Source organism: Lipotes vexillifer, unplaced genomic scaffold, assembly GCF_000442215.2.
Source record: "Lipotes vexillifer unplaced genomic scaffold, Lipotes_vexillifer_v1.1 scaffold749, whole genome shotgun sequence".
Taxonomy (NCBI): domain Eukaryota; kingdom Metazoa; phylum Chordata; class Mammalia; order Artiodactyla; family Lipotidae; genus Lipotes; species Lipotes vexillifer.
Window position 1 is genome coordinate 230461 of NW_006782834.1, and position 21616 is coordinate 252076.

A 21616-nucleotide genomic window follows, 5' to 3' on the forward strand; every position below is an offset into this window, starting at 1 on the left:
ACCCATTCGGCATTCCAACCAGCAGGACATGTTAGAGCTGCTTCTTTAGTGGCAACCACGCAGCACAAAAGAATCAGGCACTTGGGGCTCTCGTTCTGGCACCGACTAGCCATGAAACCTGCAGCAAATCACACAGTTTTCTGAGCCACAGGTTCCTCCCCTGAAAACTCAAATGTCTTAATGGAATCAAAAGACAAGCCACACTGGGAGAAAAATATCTGAAGACACATATCTGATACAGGACTTGTATCTAAAACATATAAAGAACTCTTAAACCCCAACAATAAGATAACAAACAACCCAATTAAAAATGGGCAAAATATCTGAATAGACATCAGATACACAGATGGCAAGAAAGCACATGAAAAGATGCTCAACATCACAGGCCATTAGAGAACTGAAAATTAAAACAATACCCCTACACACCGATTAGAAAGGATAAAATTCTAAACAGTGGCAATGAATGCTGGAAGGGATGTGGAAAAACAGGAAATCTCATTCCTTGCTGTTGGAAATGCAAAATGGGACAGCCTCTTTGGAAGACAGTTTGGCAGTTTCTTACAAAACTAAACATACTTTTACCATACGACCCAGCAACTGTGCTCCTTGACACTTACCCAAATAAGGTGAAATCTAATGTCCACACAAAAACTTTCACATGAATGTTTACAGAAGCTTTTGTTCATAATTGCCAAAGCTTGGAAGCAACCAAGCTGCCCTTCAACAGGTGAATAAACTGTGGCATATCCATACAGTGCAGTAGTACTCGGTGATAAAAAGGAAATGAGTTATCAAGCCATGAAGAGAGGCCGTCTGAAAAGACTGCATACTGTATGATTCCAACTATAGGACAGTCTGGAAAAGGCAAAACTATAGAGATGAAGAGATCACTGGTTACCAGGCGTTCAGAGGGAGAGAGAGAGGGATGAAGAGCTGGAGCACAGATGATTTTTAGGGCAGTAAAACCATTCTGTATGACATTGTAATGGTGGACACAAGACATTACACATTGGCCAAAACCCACAGAATGTATAACACGAAGAGTGAATCCTAATGTAAACTATGGACTTTAGTTAATAATAATGTGTCAGTTCATTCATTCATCATCTAATTCATCATCTAATTCTTTTATCATTCATTCATCATCTAATTCATTCATCAGCTATAACCAATGTACCACACTAGTGCAGATGTTAACAACAGGGCTCACTGTGATGGGGGGAGGGGCATATGGGAGCTCTCTGTAGTTTCTGCTGCATTTTTCTGCAAATCTAAAACTGCTCTAAAAAATAAAGTCTGTTAAAATAAACCAAAACCTCAAAGATTCCCCACTAACTCTACTGTTGAAGGCTCTGTGGCTAAGTGCATGTGCTTGTACACAAATAATTCAGCACATTATAGCAAGATGGGAGACAGAGAAGGAAAAGAAGACTGCCTGAATTATTCTGCAAATTATAGGTGAATGAAACATTTGGCTATAATACTTTAAAAATGCATTTGTTCCAAACTAGCGCTTACCAGCAGGGAGAGGGAAGAGGGCAGGGGCATTATAGGAGTAGGGGAGTCAGAGGTACAAACTATCAGGTATAAAACACGCTCTAAGGATATACTGTACAACACAGGGAATATAGTCAATATTTTATGATAACTATAAATGGAGTATAACCTTTAAATAGTGTGAATCACTATACTGTACACCTGTAACATATAATATTGTAGAGCAACTATACTTCAATATAAATAAATAAAAAATAAATAAAAATTTTAAAAATGCATTTGTTCCTATTTGCAAACATTAGGTCTTTGTATGCCTGCCTGATTTTTTTTTTTTTAAACTACTCTTGTTTTTTTTTCTTTTTTAATTAATTTATTTTTGGCTGCGTTGGGTGTTCATTGCTGCGTGCGGGCTTTCTCTAGGTGCGGCAAGCAGGGGCTACTCTTCCTTGAGGTGTGCGGGCTTCTTATTGTGGTGGCTTCTCTTGTTGTGGAGCACGGGCTTTAGGCACGCGGGCTTCAGTAGCTGTGGCACACGGGCTTCAGTAGTTGTGGCTCATGGGCTATAGAGTGCAGGCTCAGTAGTTGTGGCGCGTGGGCTTAGTTGCTCCGCGGCATGCGGGATCCTCCCGAAACCAGGGCTCAAACCCATGTCCCCTGCACCAGCAGGCGGATTCTTAACCCCTGCACCACCAGGGAAGACCCGGCCTGCCTGATTTTTGCATGATTTCTTTTCTCGGTTTCTTTCAGTACTGCTGCTACTTTGCTCTAACTAGTCATCCCTAGTTTGCCACCTTCTTGTTCTCCTTTCATCATTCACTCTGCTCCAATAATAAAAACGCTGATGATCACTGGTATTAATTACAATAAGCCAGCACCACCAAGTAATGACGTATTGATAACTTTCTCTGTGCTAAGTATTTCACACTCTTTCTCTCTTAATCTTCACAACACGCTCTGAGGCTGGTACTGTTATTATTACTTTAATTGAACAGATGTGAAATGAAGGCTTTGAGGCTTGACTTAAGGTAACTCGTCTCAGCATATCAAGCTAGCAGGCAGCAGAGGAGCACCAGACTCCAGGTCTTATTCTGAAACCCTGCCCAGGAGCCTTGCTCTCCACTGCCTGCTGTGGGCATGTGTGCTCACATGCACACAAGCAGATCTGCACTTATGAATACAGACCTGTGGGATCGTATGTTTGCAGCGATACCTCATCTGTTTGGGTTTGTAGGTTCAAACGTCATAAGGTTGTCACCACTGGAAACAACTGAAACCATAATTAGGATAAACTGTTCCTTAGTGGCACAGTGCCTCACTTTGCCAAGTGCCGCTTCAGCCCTCAGGCTGGGATGGTTGTTGGGATTTTCTCACACATTAAGGGCTGTGTAAATCAGCTGAAAGAGGCTGTTGAGATAGGACTTAAATCATTTCCTCTCTTACACACACCTATGACTCTATCTCATCCTTGACCTCACCACCTTTTTTATAAAACCAAGAGCCTCCTAAAAAGAGACGGCAAGGTGTGGTCTCATTTGGTCACATGGTGATGAATGGTTTAGCAGCTCTTCCAAAGGGGGCAAGGATGAAGTTCCAGCAAGCCACATTTTTTTAATCCTGAGACTGATATACCCATCTCTGAAGATAATTCATCTGTATCATGCTTCCTACTTAAGTGCTACCAAAAGAAATATATATTCTTTCAAGTCCAGAAGAAAATCAACATGTTCTTAAAAATGGAGACAAAATGGAAATGGACAATTATTTTCCTTCCAGATGAACGTGCAGAACATTTTCTAATGTATTATGAAACCTGATCAAAATACATTTAATTCCTATACTGACCAAAACAAGATTTTGTGGTTACATCACTATGTTATACCTTTATGAGGGTGGTTAAATATTATACTGCGTGGTGGCAATGCAGATGTAAGATGAACAGATCATTTCATAAGGAAAACTGCAATCTCATCATCTCACTTTGGTTATTTTCAAACACCCTAAAAACTATTATTGACCATGCAGCTTACTGGGGTCTTAAAAAGTAAAAAATAAAACCTTACATCTGCCAAAGTCAACAGAGCTTTCCGGAAGTCACCAGATGTTTCAGAACTAATTTCATCTCCAAGACTCTTCTTATACACTGAAACCAGATAAGAATGAAATTAAGCCTTGGTGAACTAAAAAATATTATTATAAAACACAGAAAAGCTTAAAATGTCAACATTGGCAAGGAATGAATACCTGATAAAATAAATCTTGTTTCTTCTTTTTTTTAAAAATCTTTTAGTGCTCTTCTGATATGGATACATTCTTCTTGTAACTATTACTGCAGTGTGTGGTGTGATGGATGCACAAGAACAGAAACAACTGCCATTCTGGATCAAATCACGGTTCATTTTATCTGACAAAGGCACTAAGGAAGGTATAGTGAGAAAGCTAGGATCGGCAAGCTGTTAGTTTGCCCTTCCAATTTCTATTATGTCCGCCTTCCATAGGACTAGAACCCTGGCCTTAAGCAAGATACAATGTACACAGCGTAAAGACCACGTTCTCAGCTCTCCTCTTGGCAATGAAACGTAGGCAGACCTGCGTGACATTGCTGGGAAATCTCCTTAATGATGGCTCATGCCAATCTTAGCTCCTTACTCCAGCCTACTGCCTGGTGTGTAGATTGATCCTTGGAGCTTGGGCAGCCATCTTGGTCTACGCAGGACTATATCTGAGCGATGGCATAAAAATAAGCAGGAAGGGGCCTGGGTTCCTTAAAGTTTTGAGGCGCTGTCATGCCAGTCCTAGAATTGTCTGTCTCCAGACTGCTTCTACATATGAGATAAATAAATGTTTATCTTATTTAAACCACTGTTATTTTTCTGTTTTATTGACTCTAACCCTAATCTTACCGCATACAGTTAGAATGTATCATTTGATAGGTCTCAAAAGTAAGAAAGCTTCCCGAAAACATACTGTTTCCCCATAACAAATGCCAACTGTGTGTTCGCATATTTTTAGTACTGAATAGTTGTAGCTCCTTTTGCATAGCCTGTGATGTGCAGTGTCCACTGAATTTTAAATCTCTGTTCTGCTCCACCCATGGAGCAGTGATTCTCTTCGAGCCACTGTATACCTGGATGCAGCTGACACCAGGTGGCTATTTGAACTCCACCTGCATCATCCTCAAGACCGCTATAAAATTAGTCATATGAATGCTTGTCCTTTCAAATCAGTAAAAGACGACTATAGAAAGTGATGTGAGATTATCTAATAGCAAGAACTGTGTTGAGAAATTCTTCCAGCGTGATTTTAATCAGTCGCTTTTTATGAAATCTGTAATTTTCCAGAGCAATTCAAGTAAACAAAATCCACTATAAAGACAGATTATTTATCTAAGTAATAACATTTAGTAGGCATCATTTTCCCTAATAGTCACATTATTGTTACATCTCTCCTTCCTTCACTCTATGAAAAAAATTTTTTAATTTAAAAATATCAAGCCAAGGGCTTCCCTGGTGGCGCAGTGGTTGAGAGTCCGCCTGTTGATGCAGAGGACACGGGTTCGTGCCCCGGTCCGGGAGGATCCCACATGCTGCGGAGCAGCTGGGCCCGTGAGCCACGGCCGCTGAGCCTGCGCGTCCGGAGCCTGTGCTCCGCAATGGGAGAGGCCACAGCAGTGAGAGGCCCGCGTACCGCAAAAAAAAAAAAAAAAAAAATCAAGCCAAAAAAATGAAGCTCTCAATTGTTAGAATTTGGGGAAGTATTTTATAATTTTAGAATTATCTACATGAGTCTCACACAGCCTCCCACACCTCTCCTCTACCCCAGGTATTCTGCAGGAAACTAGACTCAAAATATGAAAATTATTTTGATGCAAGTTGAAAACTACCTTATGCATTTTGAGACACAAAAGGGTAGAGAAAAACAGATACAATGTTTTAATAGTGCAGAAGCTGAACTTAGAGTTCTTGATCCTGAGTCAATGTTCTCTCATGCACCATTAACTTTAGAATACTGGAAAGAGTTCAGAATTTAGCTCTCCATTCATTTAGGTGCTACTGTATCATTGTAGTGTGTGAGCCACTCAGTATGCCTGGTCCTTTTATGAGGGCCAAGTTGATAGGTCCTCTGATGGATTTCTAATGCATGGGTCACCATTGCACATTACATGATGCCATCACTCTTGCTACAGTTGAGTGCATCAGGGCTGGCATCTGACTATAAGTGGCCAGCTGTCTACAAGGTGACCTGGTGGGAGAACTTTGCCCAAAAGAAGGCTCTCTACTAGATAGTGCCTTTCTGAGCCCATTGAATCTTCTCTTAGGGAGTGAGATGTACAGAATTGTTTAACAAGAGTAACAAAGAAGTGGAAAGACCCCCAGAAATAAGGCACAAAACACAAGTCAAGAATAACAGCCAGAAACCATGGGCAAATAGAAACCTTGAGTAGACAAACGTCATGTGGTAAGGGAAGAGAAGTTTCTTGGTGGTGTCAAGAACAGTAGAGGCAGAGAGGTAAGGCAAATTTGGAGTTAATAGGATGAAAATGTGCACAGGGAGCAGTGGATGTCTGATGCTGAGGGAGTGACTAGACAGCTGAGTCCCTAGCTGTGTCCTGAATCTCTGTACAGCTTGGCTATACCTGATTGAGACTATTTCTTTCTTTTACTTCTTGTGTATCATGAATCCCTACTTACCAAGGGAACCTCGATGCAGTTCAATTCCTTGTAGCCTTAGAGAACTTAACTCACACAGATACCAGAGCATCTGGTAACTCTGAACAATGACCACTTGTCATATTTGCAAAACAACAGTCCTAAATGCTAAGACATTCACTTTGGCTCTTAAGATCCCAGATCTCAATCTTAAGGATATTCATTCAACGAATATTTGAATTTATCCCCCACTGTTCTGGGCACTGGAGATACAGCAGTGAGCAAAACAGACAAAACTCGGCCCCTTCATAGAGCTTACATCCTAGGGTTGTTTGTACATAAATGCTGAACTCCAGGGAGAATCGTGGGGCCAGTCAACTCATGGAGCGGTAACTCTTCTAAGAAACACAGGGAAGTAACATAGCATCTGGAGGTAGAGCCCCTGGATCTGATGATTTTTTTACGTGTACATCTTGTTGAAATGAGGGAACCAAATATGTTAAACACCTACAATGTACCCATTTGTGCCCATTATTAAGCAATTATCTCATCTACCCCAAATTTGCCCTTCTATACCTTGCTTTGTGGAGCTGGGGTTGGGACTCTGCAAATAACATTTCTCTTTTATCCCCCGTCCTCCACCTCCCCGTCAGTTTCCACCAATGGGGGGAGCAGAGGGAGATGAGATGGAAGGCAGGAGGAGGAAGGAAGGACACGCTATTATTGGCTTGTGATCCACATCAGTGTCAACCCAGTGACAGGCTTTCACCCTGACAGCAGCAGTTGGCTCCAGGCTCCTAGAGCAAGTCACCTGTTTACATGCCCTTGGAGGTACTAGCTCCAGCTAGATGGAGGCCCTTCCCTTTCACAGAGATCTGAACTCCAATTCCTAGGGCCTCTCCTCTGAGCCCCTGAAGTACCAACACCAGAAACTGGTGCCCTCCTTTGGGCTTCTAGTTTCTGAAAATCCCAATCTCTTCCTTTGTCGTCCCAGCCTTGAGGATTATACCTCTGAGCTGTGTTTCTGTTTTGCTTTTTCAGTCCTCCAAAAAGGTACTTAAGCAATTCTCTGCATTAAATTCTCTGTTAAAATACCTAGTGCATTTCTGTTTTTCTGACTAGACCTCATTAGCATACCAACAATAAAACAGGCACTTACCTATCATTGAGGTATTTACCTTCTAATGGAAATTTCTCAAAGTAACCTCTTTAACACCCACTGGGGGCCGGTATATCCGTTTTTTGTACCTTTCCTACCTCAGAAGTTTCCTAATACACAGCTGACCACCCTGATACAAAAACATAGAAACCATGGCTCCCTTAAGGTACTTGGAGGTGGTGACAGGGAGCGGTTGTTTAATAAGAATTGGGCTGGTCTTTGTACCTGGCTCCTGGGAGGTAACTTCTAAATACTTACAATTTCCCCAATAATAAGAATTTCATTGGTATTCATGGAAGGTCCCCTGAACCACACCTGAGTTTATGCTAGCAAGACGACTCCGGATGGAGCTTGGTCACACCAGAAAGACCAACCAATGTGACTAAAGGGTTAAGGCTTTAAGCCACATGATATCAGCCTGACATCTAGCGGGAGGAGGGGACTAAAGATGGAGTTCAGTCACATGGCCAGTGATGGAGTCAATCATGCCTGTGTAATAAAAACCCACTAAAAACCCTGGACACCACAGATCAAGTGAGCTTCCCTGCTTGGCAGTTAGACGTGGCTGGGCTGGGAGGGGGATGCACCCTGAAGGCATGGAAGCTCTGCGTCCAGGACCCTCCCAGACTTTTCCCTATGCATCTCCTCACTCCACCAGTCTTGATTTACATTCTTTATAGAAAACCATAATTGTAAGTATGGAGCTTTCTTGAGTTCTGTGAGCCACTCTAGTGAGTTATTGAACCTGAGAGGGTAGTTAAGAATCTGTTGCCATTTGGTCAGAAGCGCATGTGGCCTGGGAACACCTGAGCTTGTGGCTGGTGTTTGAAGTCAGAGTAGTTTTGTGGGGACTGTGCCCTTAACCTGTGAAGTCACCCTAACCGTGGGTTGTTAGTGTCAGAATGGCATTGCAGGGGCTTTCTGCTTTTTACACAGCTAACAGACTATTAGGGCTTTAGCTAATTATACTGAAGCCACATGCTCAGCACATCCTCTAAATGGTTCATCTAATTTCCCACACCAAAAATAATATGAATATACAATGATTTCAGTGTCTTACACTGATAAAAATGGTTGATTCAATTAAGCAGTGATTGCTGAGAGTGAAATCCACTATAGCTGTAATGTTACAAATGCAAAGCATTAATGCCATTGTTATGTAGCAGTTCCCAGCTCAGATCATATTAAAATTTTCTTCAAAAATCCACAGTCCTTAGCCCATTTTAGAATGTGTCTTCCTTTTTACAGTCATGCTTCCCTCAAAACCACTTGTGAAGAAAGAATGGTGGGTTTCTGGGAAAAGCAGCATTGGCTCCTATAGGTGTGAACAGGGGTAAAGGTGGGCAGAAAATAAGATCACCTGTATAGTAGGCTTGGCCAATCTCCTTCATCTGCCTGCTTGTCCTGGTGGTTAAGATTTCAATCAGTGCATCTTCATTTGTTCCCGTGCCCTAAGAAGAAAAAGGATATCTATTTTTAGAACACTTTAAAAAAAACCTAGTTTCATGCATTGCGGTCTTAACATCTTGTTTTCTACAGGTGAAAAGAACAGTTTTTAGTCAATCAACATAAGGTCCTCTATTGCTCTAAAGTGGTTTTCTAATTTTCCATATATTTTAGTATGAAAATAACATGAATCATCTGAAGTTAACCGACATTAAGCTTCTAAAGAAAACGTCCTACTCTAGCGTAAAACTCCTTTGAATAATTCCAGGAAGAAATAGTATAAAGGGAAAGCCTATGTCATTCAGTACCAAAAGTGAGCATTCACATATGTCATTGTATTTAGAAAGGGCTCTGCAATTCTTTTGAAGGAGACCATACTTGTACCAATGCACCTGGTTGGTCAGCATGGATCGTCCTCTTCATTCAGGGAGATTTTTAAAGCCTCAGTAATGTATGTCATGAGCCTAGTTGGTTTGGGGACTAGTGTTTCCTGAGTCCTGGTTTATACTGAGGTCACTGAATCACACTGAGACTTCAACAGAAGCCATTTACATTAGGACTTGACCAAATAAGGCCAAAGTAGCATAAGAAAAGAGGCTGAATTCTGTCCCTCTGTGACAGATTCCTAGTTCCCCCCAATAGCTCTCCTTTTCAAATTATTTATTTATTTTGTTAGTTACTTTTTTTTTTTTTTTTTTTTGCGGTACGCGGGCCTCTCACTTCTGGGGCCTCTCCCGTTGTGGAGCACAGGCTCCGTACGCGCAGGCTCAGCGGCCATGGCTCACGGGCCCAGCCGCTCCGTGGCATGTGGGATCTTCCCGGACCGGGGCACGAACCCGTGTCCCCTGAATCGGCAGGTGGACTCTCAACCACTGCGCCACCAGGGAAGCCTGTTAGTTACTTATTTTTAAATAAACTTTTTTTGGGTTTTTTGGTTGTTCTTCTTTTTAAAAATTGTATTGGAGTACAGCTGATTTACAATGTTGTGTTAGTTTCAGGTGTACAGCAAAGTGATTCAGTTATACATAAAGATATATTCATTCTTTATCAGATTCTTTTCTCATATAGGTTATCACAGATTATTGAGTAGAGTTCCCTGTGTTATACAGCGGGTCCTTGCTGGTTACCTATCTTATATATTGTAATGTGTGTATGTTAATCCCAAGCTCCTGATTTATTTTATTCTATTTTATTATTTTTTTTTTTTTCCCCTGATTTATTTTAGGGCAGTTTTAGGTTTAGGGCAAAACTGAGAAGATCCAGTATCTCTTTTATCTTCCTTGACTAGTCATAGAACCCCCATTTTTTAACTTAGCACAAAGCTAACCAAATAAAGACCATATTTTTCAGCTTCCCTTAGAGCTAGGTTTATCCATATAACTAAATTCTGATCGATGGACTATATGTGAAGTATCCTGTACAATTTCAGAGAGTCCTTAAAGAGAAAGGATGAACACGTCTTTGTCTCTTACTCTTTCCAGTTGACTGCAATAAAGATATAATGGCTGGATGTTGAGCTGCCATCTAGCCAAGAAGTGGAATCTACAGGCTGAAGATGGCAGAAACTCAAGACTGAAGGTCTGATGATGATGGTTCCATGATACCCAGCTCTGGGTTGCTTCCTTTGGAATTCTTTTACATAGGAGGGAAACATTTCTAATCCTTGCTGGTGAATCTAATTCTTACCATTTCACCTGCGAAACTGTCCCCCATGTGGCAGCCATAGAAATGCACTGCTGAGATTTCATGTCAAGAGAATATACTGCCAAGAATGTAGTTAGCTGGCAGCCTCCAACTGCCACACCTTTGGATCTGTCACACAGTTCACACTAAGGTCATGCTCTCTCCAGGCTGCTTTCAGCCATGACTGCACATGGAAGGGGAGCTGGAGCTGGGCCATTCCTGCCCCACGTAGGACCCTCCAAAGGGCACACTTTGCTCAGGGGCTCCCCATCAGCTTGCCATGGCTTTCTTACAGCAGCACTACAGGCTGAGGCTCTTCCTATCTGAGCCTCCTTCTGTCCCTCTCTCCTTTCACAGGTGTCAGACCTGTATTGCAGTCAGAAGTTTCACCCCACCCACCCTACTCTGTCTCTTCTTCATCCTTCACAAGGATTTCCCCCAGTAAATCTCTTGTACATTTAATTCCATCTTGCCATCTGCTTCTTGGGTGCCCACACCTCTTCCACAGAAAAGAAAATAACTCCTGTCTCTGATGGGAAGGCAGAGCCTTTCTTCAGACCTGGACTCCTTCCTTTCCCTCCCTCCTGTCAACAAATATGTTGAGCACCTATCTCATTGCAGGCTTTCCTCTAGGAAGAGAGGAGGTTCCTCGAGTGATGAGGTTCCCTGATATGATGGAGGTTTGCCTTTTAATTGGATTGAAAAAAAAAAAAACGTAAATCAACAAAACACCAAAAACGTAAAATATCAATATGTAAAATACCAAAAAATTAACAAGATAACTTTAGATAGTAAAAGATAGCAATTTAAAAAATTAAACTGAGTGAATTAATAGAAAATATCTGGAAGAAAATCATTCCTGAGGGAAAGAACGTCACATATAAAGACCTCAAGATAGGAATAAGCTGAGAATGTCCAAGGAGCAGCAAGAAGGCCAGTACAGCTACAGCACTGAATTGGGGTGGCCGGCAGCTGAGGAGAGGGTGTGATGATCAGTTTTATGTGTCAATCTGGCCAGGCTACAGTCCTCAGTTATTCAATCAAACAGTAATCCAGTGTTTCTCTGAAGGTATTTTGTAGCTAAAGTCCATTATCAATTGACTTTAAGTAAGGGTGAGGTACATTAGATATTCTACGTGAGCCTAATTCAGTCAAAAAGCCTTAATTAAGAGCAGAGCTGAGGCTTCTCTGAAAAAGCAGAAATTCTACCTGTGGGCAGGAGCTCCAGCTTGGGCTAAGAGTTCCAGCCTGCCCTTCCTAACAGCCTGCCCTACAGATTTCAGATTTGCCTAGCAAGCTGGATAATGGTGTAACCAATTCCTTGCAATCAGTCTCTTACTCTATACTTCCTGCCTACTGGTTCTGCTTCTCTGGGGAAGCCTGACTGATACAGATAGAATTTTAAAAAGCCGTAGAGATAGACAGGAGCCAGACTCTGTTGGGTGATGAAGGTCATGATAAGGAGTTTGGATGTTCAGTAGTCAAAACCACTGGAGATTTATGCAGGTGAACAGTATAATCTGATTCTAAAAGTAACTTTATACAAATAATTTTGGCTATTCTGTGGTGAATGGATTTGAGGAGGGCAAAAATAGAGGCAAAGGGACCACTTCCGGGGATATTGACATGGTCCAGTCAACAGATGATAGTGGTTGAACGAGAATGAAAGCAATGGATCTGGAAGGAGGGACACGCACACATTTTTGATGGATTCTGGAGTGGAGCTAATGGGCTTGTTGATAGATTTCGGAGCTTTGAAGCGTGAGAGAAGGCAAGGGATCAAGGATAGTTCTAGGTTTCTGACCTAAACAATGGGGTTAATGATGGTGCCGTTGACTCAATAACAACAAAATAAAGAATTTGACACCTCAGGTCAGAAAAACAAACAAAATTAGGCTCTGACCATATCCTTTCAGGCCAGGAACATGAGGGCTTAAGGTTCCACAACTGCTTCCCATTTCAGGGTTGTTCTACTAATTGGAGAGCACAGAATCTCCAAATCCATCACATTTACACCCATATCTCAAGTGTGCGCCAGAAGAAAGTCACTCTTTCTGATGATCAAGTGCTGGGCAGAAACAGCTTGTGTAGGTCTCATACCTTCATGGATTTCTTCAGCTGTTTCGCATCAAACACTGCCGGTGGGGTCACGAGGGCCACCATGAGACACTTGATGTGGCCAGAGAGATCACCCTTCAAGTCACCTTTCAGTTCCTAAAATTAAAAGCCCGAAGAGAAAAGTATGAAATACTTCTTTCTCTTCCTCCAAAGTCACCTAGTGAAAGACGAACACGAATATATGAATTCAGACAAAAACATGCCCATCCGCAGGAGATAAGCAGAAATGGTGAAAATATTTCTATGGATATTAGCCTGCATTTTATGATCACTTCCAAAATGTTCTGTTTTATAGACGGTTTTCTGAAGGGAAGCCAGTGAAGAAGCTTCTCTGAGGGCCACAGATAGGAACTGGGTATTAAAATGCATTTCCCAGGCCCTTGATGCTCTCAATGCTTGGGTTGGGCTGAGGGAAGAGGAAGGGGAGGAGGAACCCCATAATTCACACCCAGCTTCACTGGGAGGTGCTCTAATCCTGCCTTGCTTCTCGGTAACTGCCAAAGAGTTTTGAAGGGAAAAGGGGAGGGAAGACAGTGCTTGGTCATTTGCCTCTGGTAAGAGCGTGGAACTAGGAGGCATCAAAAGCAGTTTTCTGGCAACAGCAAGAGGGGAAACCCGAAACGTGGTAATAGGGGGACCTTACTTATTGATGTTCTCCTTCAGCAGTGTTTTCATACATTACATAAGTACGGTCCATCTCCCCTGTTTGAAGGCAGGTAACGTGGTTTCGATTTTTAATATCCGAAGGAGTGTTATTGAATAATTATATTTCCTGCTCTTGATTATTTTCAGCCCTGAAACAGAGGCTGGAAGCCTCCCAGACTGCTATGACAATGTGGGTACAGACCAACATCTTCCATGACACTTGGGGGCCCAGCAGGGGCATGCTCCTGCCAAAACAAATGGGATGGAGCGGAGCCACTGCAGTCATCATGGGGTGTTTCCTCTCCAAATGCTAAATTCCACCCCTATCTGTCCTCAACCCAAGACTTTCCAACTGAATCCTACTTCACATGCTCTCATTCTGTCCCACTGTGAGACATGGTTGTCACCCTTCAGCTCCATCCTTCCTCCATATTTTGGAAATCCTGAAAGGCCAATGGATCACTCACAATCCCTGTACATGAGTATGCTGCCTTGCCCAGAAGCTCGGCAATTCAGTTAAGCTGACAAAAGTTTATGGGGCGCCTGCTCTGTGTTAGGCACTTAATTGGTGAGTCAGACACAATCCTTACCCCTATGACATTACTCCCTAATGAGAAAAATAGAAATAGTCAAAGTTAAATTTCAGCATAATATGTTAAGTATCTAATAAAGGGAACACAGAGAAGGGTGTCTTAATGGAGCCCAGGGGCTCGGAGAACACTGACAGGTGATGCCTCAGCTGCCTTGGATGGTCACTACACACTCTCAATTCTGGACCCAATAGCCTGACTGGATTGTGTTTCCACCCTTTCCCCTACACAGTTCCTTAGCCACAGAAGCTAAAATAATCTTCAAAAAATATAAATTAGGTTACAGTATTTCCTTTCTTACAAACCTCCAATTGTTCCCTATTCTTAGAATAAAATCTAAACTCTGCACCAAGACCCCAAGGTCCAGCATGTTCTAAGCCTCTCTTCAACCTCATCTCTTCCCTCTGTCACCCTTTACTGTCTATACTCCTGCCATATTAGAACACTTCCTGTTTCTTAAGTACTCCCAGCTTGTTTTGGCCTCAGGGCTTTTGCATTTGCTGGACATTCTGTCTGAAATGCTCTTCCCCAGGTCAAGCAGAGCAGAAACCTGAGTATCGTTCAGTCTTTATTGAGAGTAAGGTAACAACCTGTCACTGACGTTTCTTCACCACATGATCTAAAGGAGCCATTCACCAGTCATTCTCTAGCATATCATCCATTTTAATACTTTCATAGCACCTACCAATATCTGAATTTGTTTTATTTATATATTTGTTATTTTTCTAATAGAATGTTAGGTCCATTAAATAGAGGAGGCTCTGCTTTTCACTCCAGTGAATCTCCAATGTCTAGAATATCTCCTGACATAGAGTAGTACCCCACTCCTAACACACAGTAGTTTATTACTGAACAAATAAACTGCTTGGAAAAGACACACAAAATGTTCTTGAATAGTTCTTGTACAGTTTCTGGTAATGAAGAAATATTCATCTGCCGAACAAATTTTTTAAAAAAATCTATAATTACATAAACATATTAAAGTTGGAAAAGAAATTAAAGATCATCTAAGACAGGATTTATCAGGTAATTGATCAGATAATTCTTTATTGTGGGGGACTGTCTTGTGCACTGTAGGATGTTTAGCAGCATCCCTGACCTCTGCCCACGAGATACCAGAAACATCCTCCCGTCTCCCACCAGTTGTGACAATCAAAATGTCTGGAGACATTGTCAAATATCCCCTGGGAAGCAAAATCCTTCCCGGTTTATAGCCACTGATCCAAGGCAACTCTCCTTATTCAACAGGTGAAGATAACTGAGCCCCAGAAAGTTCAAATAACATGTCCAAGGCCACTCAGACAGTTAGGGAAAAGACCAGGACTCCTATTCCAGGCTGTTGACTGGATACATAGGGTACTTTCTGTTACACTTGGCCTGAAACAAAAGATCTGTGGGAGCAGCCTTGATCCATTAGTGATTAGCCCTTTACTGCCTGTTATGTTAATGAAATCTTACCTTTCCATATGCTGCTTGATATTCCTTAGCAATCAGCTGCCGCTGTGCATTCGACCTCTCAGTCAGAATGCTAATGAGCGTTTTCTCATCGGTTCCTAAATGAAACGAAAATAATTGTATTCACCATCAACTCCAATATGCGTAATATCTGTTGTGAACAAAAGAAAAATGATGAATGGTCTGAAACAAATGCAGAGAGGAAGGCATTTTAATTTTTAATTTCCAGGTCTTACCAGGTTGGCATCTTTCTTTCTTTGATTGCCTGGCTTTTGGAAAAGAAAATTAACTTTATTTGTATCGTTTAGGGGGAAGAAAACCATCATTGCCCAAATATTCCTATCTGTATATCAGACAGAGGAGTAGCACAAAGAACATACTGCTTTGGAAGTAGGTTTTCTCATCCTTCTGAGGTTCAGTTACTGTCTTATCACCTTTTATCTTTCTATCTCCATATTTGATATAAAAAGTCATTTTTTTTCCTCTAGAAAAAAAGGAACTGACATTTATCAAGAACCTACCACATACTAGGCACCTTTTATTCATTGTCATAGTTAATATTCACAGGGCCCTGGGCAGTAGGTATGATTAAGCTGTTCTAAAGATAAAGACACTAACATTTAGAAAACTTACCTCACTTGCCAAAGTCAGGCAGCTTTTAAGTGGCACAGCAAGAATCTGAAGCCAAATCTCTTAATCCAAAACATCTATTTCTATCAGTGGTCCATACCTCTTTCAGGCATTTCAGACCCATATACTTAACCACCTGTTGTAAGTACAAGTAAAGGGCTGACGCTGGCCTGCCTGAAAACAACCTCCAGGTCACTATTTTTTTGGTAATTATAGTATTAAGATAATGTGAGAAGTTGTGTCTGCTCCTTTGTGGTAGAGGACTGCCCCTGGGCTGGGGGCTGTGAGTTGGCTTCTGTCTTGGGCCTGCATGGCTAGAATGGTATAAAAGATCCACTGGAATTCAAGGCTCAACTTCCCTGTGTTGAGGTGACCCACACACACCTTACACCCATGGCAGTGGCACACACTCTACCTGAATGACGGGGCAAAAGGAACGGTGTACTTGATTAGCTGCTGGGACTCCTAGTGACAGACGTTGCCCCACGGGGGTCTTTGGTCTTGTAGTCTTCTGCATAGTTAAGTAAAGAGAGTTAGATTAACCCTCATTGTGCCCTGTGAGTCTGATTATCAACTTGGACCTATAAAGGTATCTGAGTTGGTGCACGACTAGACACCTCCAACTACAAGTATCTCAAAGTCAGCTGCTCCAGGTTGGATTCATTCTATTTCTTCTCTAACTTGTCTTTCATCCTATGTTCCCTCACCAATGACACCACTAAAGATGCAGTCATCCAACCAAAGATCCTGGGGAGTTATACTCCTTTCTTTTCCTTACTTCTTACATTGTAACAGTCACCTGCATCTCTTGGATTTGTCCTCTTCTCTGCCACTGTGCGCTCATCATATTTTACCTAGAAACTTCAATAGCCTCCTAACTTGACCCCCTTATAATTTTTACTGTATATTACTGCCTAAGTAAATTTTTTTTCTAAGTAAATTTTTTTAATGCATCAGATCATGTCAGTTCCTTTTTTGAAATTCTAATGATTCTCCGTAACCTTCGGGATGAAGTTTAAGCCCCTTAGCTTGTGCACCAGCTAATTAGGACCTAGCTCCCACCTCATATTCTAATTTCCTACCCCCTTCTCTGCATCTCTATACCCTTTGCCACTAGGCTCCAGACATAACTGACTACCCACAGTTACATGTAGGTTGTACGCCAGGCAATTTCTCCTCTCTTATTTCTGCACGTGCTACACGCTCAAGACCAGAAATTAAACCAAGATGTCTCGTGGTTCAGAGGCTGGATCTGACACGTCCCTAAGGCAAATGCCACCATGACGCCTGGTTTTGGTGTTGGGAGTAGTGCCTACAAACAAAAACCTCCTTCTCAAAGCGGGCCTGCCAATCAAAATGTGTAAATTAGTGAAGAAACATAATGTTAAGGAAGAAAGACAAGCGATAGAATTTAAAGACCATTAATTCATTCAAATTGACATTAACTTCATGGAAAAGTCTATTCAACCCTGTGTTTAAATAGGCAATCAAAGAGACAGAGAAAGAAATAACTTTCATTTAAAAATAGCAATAAAAAAAACCTAAACAGGCAGAAATACAATAATATTACACTGATAGTAATAGTATAATTACTATTATGAACCTTAATAGTATAATTCATGGAACTTTACAAACTGACCCTCAAATTCATAGGACAGGGCAAAGCCAGGAAAATCTCTTGCCTTACTAGACACTAAGTGTCATTATAAAATAATAATAATTATGTAATAGTCATAATAGCAATTATGACAATGTTATATTGAGACAGTGAGAGGCAAACAGACCAATGGAATGTAACAGAGAGCAGAAAAATAGCAAAACTTATAGGACAGCAGTGGCATTACAAATCAGTGTGGCAAGGATGAACTCTTCAATTGATTGCACTGGGACAATTACATAGCCACTTGAGATAAAATAAAATTAGATTTAAATGCCATTCACAAACATTAATTCCAGGCAGATTAAAGATCTCAGTGGGAAAAATAAGATTGTAAAATTTGGGGGAGAAAATACAGGAGGATATCTTTATGAGCTCATCATAGAAAAGACACAATAAGTACAAATCATTACAAAAAATATTGGTAAACTTAATTTCACTAAAATTTAAAACTTCTATGTGATAAAAGTTACTGTAGCCAATATTAAAAGAAAATTACAGGTCTTCCCTGGTGGCGCAGTTGTTGAGAGTCCGCCTGCCGATGCAGGGGACACGGGTTCGTGCCCTGGTCCGGGAAGATCCCACATGCGGCAGAGCGGCTGGGCCCGTGAGCCATGGCCGCTGAGCCTGCGCGTCCGGAGCCTGTGCTCCGCAACGTGAGAGGCCACAACGGTGAGAGGCCCGCGTATCGCAAAAAAAAAAGAAAATTACCTTCTTGGAGAAAGTATTTTCATAGCTTGTAATTTTTTTAAAAAGTTTTGTATCCAGAATTTATTTTAAAAAATAAATTTTAAATTTAAAAGTAAAAATTTTTTCTTGCCAAGCACAAAGAAGACAACCCAGCTGAAAAATGGATAAAAGATATGGAGGTGTAATTCATGGAAAAAGAAGAAAATAAACAAGAGAGGATGCTTAACTGCATCAATAATGGGGGATGGGGAGGAGGAAGGAAACAGATACAGAATGAGGTACAATTTTAGATCCACTCAATTGGAAAAACGGAATAGGATGACTGCCGCAAGTACTGATGAGAATACGGAGAAAGAGGAAGTCTCATATATTGCTGGCAGGAATACTAATTTGCATATTTATTTGAGAGAGCAGTGTGGCAAAATTTCTAGTTAATCTGGAGATGAACATTACCTTCAACCCAGACATTTCAACCATTATATTCTAGAGGTGCTAGCAAATGTGCACAACGAGACATAAGCATGACTATTCAATGCAATATTTTTATATTGTAATAGAAAAGAACTGTAAGCAATTTAAGTGTTCACTCACTATTCCCATCTTACGATGTAATAAACTATCCTGCAGTTAAAAATTAATGAACTAGAGCTAAACATATCAACATGGATAAATCTCAAAAACATAATGTTAAGGGACAAAATAACAAGCTGCAGAAGAAAACATAAGGTAGGATTTCAATTTATACTGTTTGTGCCCATGCACAACAATAGGTACATACATATGGAGTACAAAATTAGAAGTTTTGTGGGAATAAATTCTAATTTAGAATGCTGTTTATCTCTAGGGAATGAGGTGGGAATGAGATCCAGGCAGAATCGTCAGGGACTGTATCTATAATGATTTATGGTGATGATGATGATGATGATGATTGTTGGTAGCAGTGATGGTCATGGTAGTGTTTAATATTAAACAAACATGGCAAATATTAAGACATAATAAACTAACACACCACTGTAAAGCAATTATACCCCAATAAAGATGTTAAAAAATATATATATATATAATAAAACTGGGTTCCCTATACTTTGCCGCATTATTTCACAATTTTTTTAAAGTACCTTATAATTTCTCTAATCGAGTAAGGCAACTTGGGCAACCTGAACCCATGCACTTTTAGCTTTAACTTCTTGATGTGCTTCAACAATGAAAAAGGAACTGTAAAGCATCACTCACCAATTCCTCTGATTGCCTTATGAATCGCTTCAGCATCCACTGATGCGCTAAAGCTGGGATAATCTCTCATTGTCCCTCGGTGTCCAACCTAGAAGAAAATATCTGACAGTCCCACTAGTCCAAAGTGACATCTTTATTTATGTTACATACACATATTCCCATATGCCCACTGGAAACACACAACAAACCCATAATTTGCACACCTTCTTATCACTGCAGGAGTGGTTCAAGAGAGTCTCCCCACCCCAGATATGCAGGCAATATGACAGCTACCACATTTATAATAAGACCTCTCCCTTTCTTCTCTTGTGTAACAAATTGAAAATATAAAACATTCATTCGCTAGAGCAGTGAATTGTGTTAATCATGGTGATTCTGAAGAATATTTGCTTTAGTGATATCTGCATGAAAGCAGTGAGAAAGTGGAAATTTCCTCCATCTTCTTTTTTCAAGTGATACTTCAAAGCTCTTCACTGTATCTCACCTAGAAGTAACTGCAGTTTATAGACTTCAAGATGTTTTAATCAACGTTCACCATTGTCCTTGGGAAAACCTACACCAAAGGACACATAAATGAAAACCCCATTAGGACTGTCTGTTCTTAAGCTCTGTTTAATGGATGTACAACTGTGGCAGATAAATTCCCTTCTGAAAGCTCCACTGACACAGGTCTTCAAGAATAGCATGGAAGTAAAAAATGCCATGATACTAATTTTAAGCACATAAACTAGAAACTTGTCAGTAAGCTGAGAAAGACCATCCTACAGAAGGAATAAAATATCTTAAAACTGCTTAAGAGAAATTGAGAAAAATCCAAGTAAACATGTACTTATATGGTACTTCCTAACTCTGAATAAAAGTCTGTCTTTACAGTGACAATGTTTTCTTTCTAACTGATATTTCTATCCTATTACTGAGTAATACTGGCTCTGTTGTCTTGTGTTAATATGGCTTCCTTTAGGCTCTCCTGAAGTGTTTAATATTTTCATGAAAGGACATTATCTTGTCACATTAAAGTGAATGGAAAATTAATGTTCTGGCCCAGTAAAAAATGATAGTCTGTTGATTCAGTAGATTGGATTGAACAGTTTATTTCAATACAATCCAACACTGTTTCATCTTAAAGTACCCAAAATAAAGTTTTGATTCTAAAAAAGTAATTATAACAAGTTAGAAACTAATTGTAAATGTGCCTGATCTAAACCACCTGTAAGAAATCAGTCACTTCAACATAATCTTTGGAGAATTCTCTTTCTTCAAGGCTTAATAAATATTTTATGGATTCACACAGCCAACTGGCTTCATTTCAGTTCTATTCATTTAAGAACTTTCATGTTTATCTTATCTGTCCACCTTCCCTGTCTGGCATTTTAGAAGAACCATCACAACATTGGAGCATTTGAGTGCTTTGTGCCCAGCACTGTGGCACCTTTTATACATTAACTATAACCTGCACAACAGCACCAATGAATGAGTAAAAATGATCCATGTCACGTATAAGACACCAAGATTTAAGGAGATTGGAGAATTTGCTCAAGTCCACATAGCTAGTTAAGCAGCAGAATTTAAAAGCAGTTCTGAACGTTGCAGCCCATTCCTAGTCCGTCTTAAAATGTAGTCTTGGTACCGCCTGGGCTGACTCTTTTGTGAAATAAAATTCATATTTTATGGCAAGACAAGAAAAATTTAAACATAAACATTTTTTTCTGCCCTTTGGCCTCCTCTCTCCCCTCTACTGTGCACTGTGTATCTGCATTATGCATCGACCAAACCTCCCCCATTGGCAGGAATACCTGCTCAGCCATAAACAGCAACATTCTCCCAGCACCAACAAGGCAACTCCTTAAAAGATAACATTCCTTCTTGATCATGACCTACCCCTTTGTACTTGCAGATCTGGATTGTGTGAACTGTCAATAATACGTCATTTAATGGACAGCCCTCTGTCTCAAAAAACTTATACAACTGTGCTTTGACTTCTAGAGAGTGGAACAGTTCTCAGAGCTTTCTGAGAGGCTGTTCCTGGGTCATAATCCTCAGTTGGGTTTGAATAAAATTTTCCATTTCTTTCTTAGATCGGTTGATTGATTTTTTTGTTGATTAAAATGCATATGACCAGGCCCTGCCCTAGACACATGGAACCATGGTCTTTAGAAATGAGGTGTCA

The 21616-nt window shown here is 40.7% G+C and overlaps 1 protein-coding gene across 1 annotated transcript in view; it reads right to left on the minus strand.

The window, feature by feature from the left end:
* Nucleotides 1-21616, minus strand: part of ANXA3 (annexin A3) — a 51803-nt gene that overhangs the window by 13841 nt on the left and 16346 nt on the right. The window contains exons 2-6 of the mRNA XM_007455405.1: nucleotides 19450-19537; nucleotides 15243-15337; nucleotides 12532-12645; nucleotides 8663-8753; nucleotides 3558-3637 (exon numbers count right to left, since the gene is read on the minus strand). Coding sequence (XP_007455467.1) covers nucleotides 3558-3637; nucleotides 8663-8753; nucleotides 12532-12645; nucleotides 15243-15337; nucleotides 19450-19537 — 468 coding nt within the window. The remainder of the gene's footprint in view (nucleotides 1-3557; nucleotides 3638-8662; nucleotides 8754-12531; nucleotides 12646-15242; nucleotides 15338-19449; nucleotides 19538-21616) is intronic.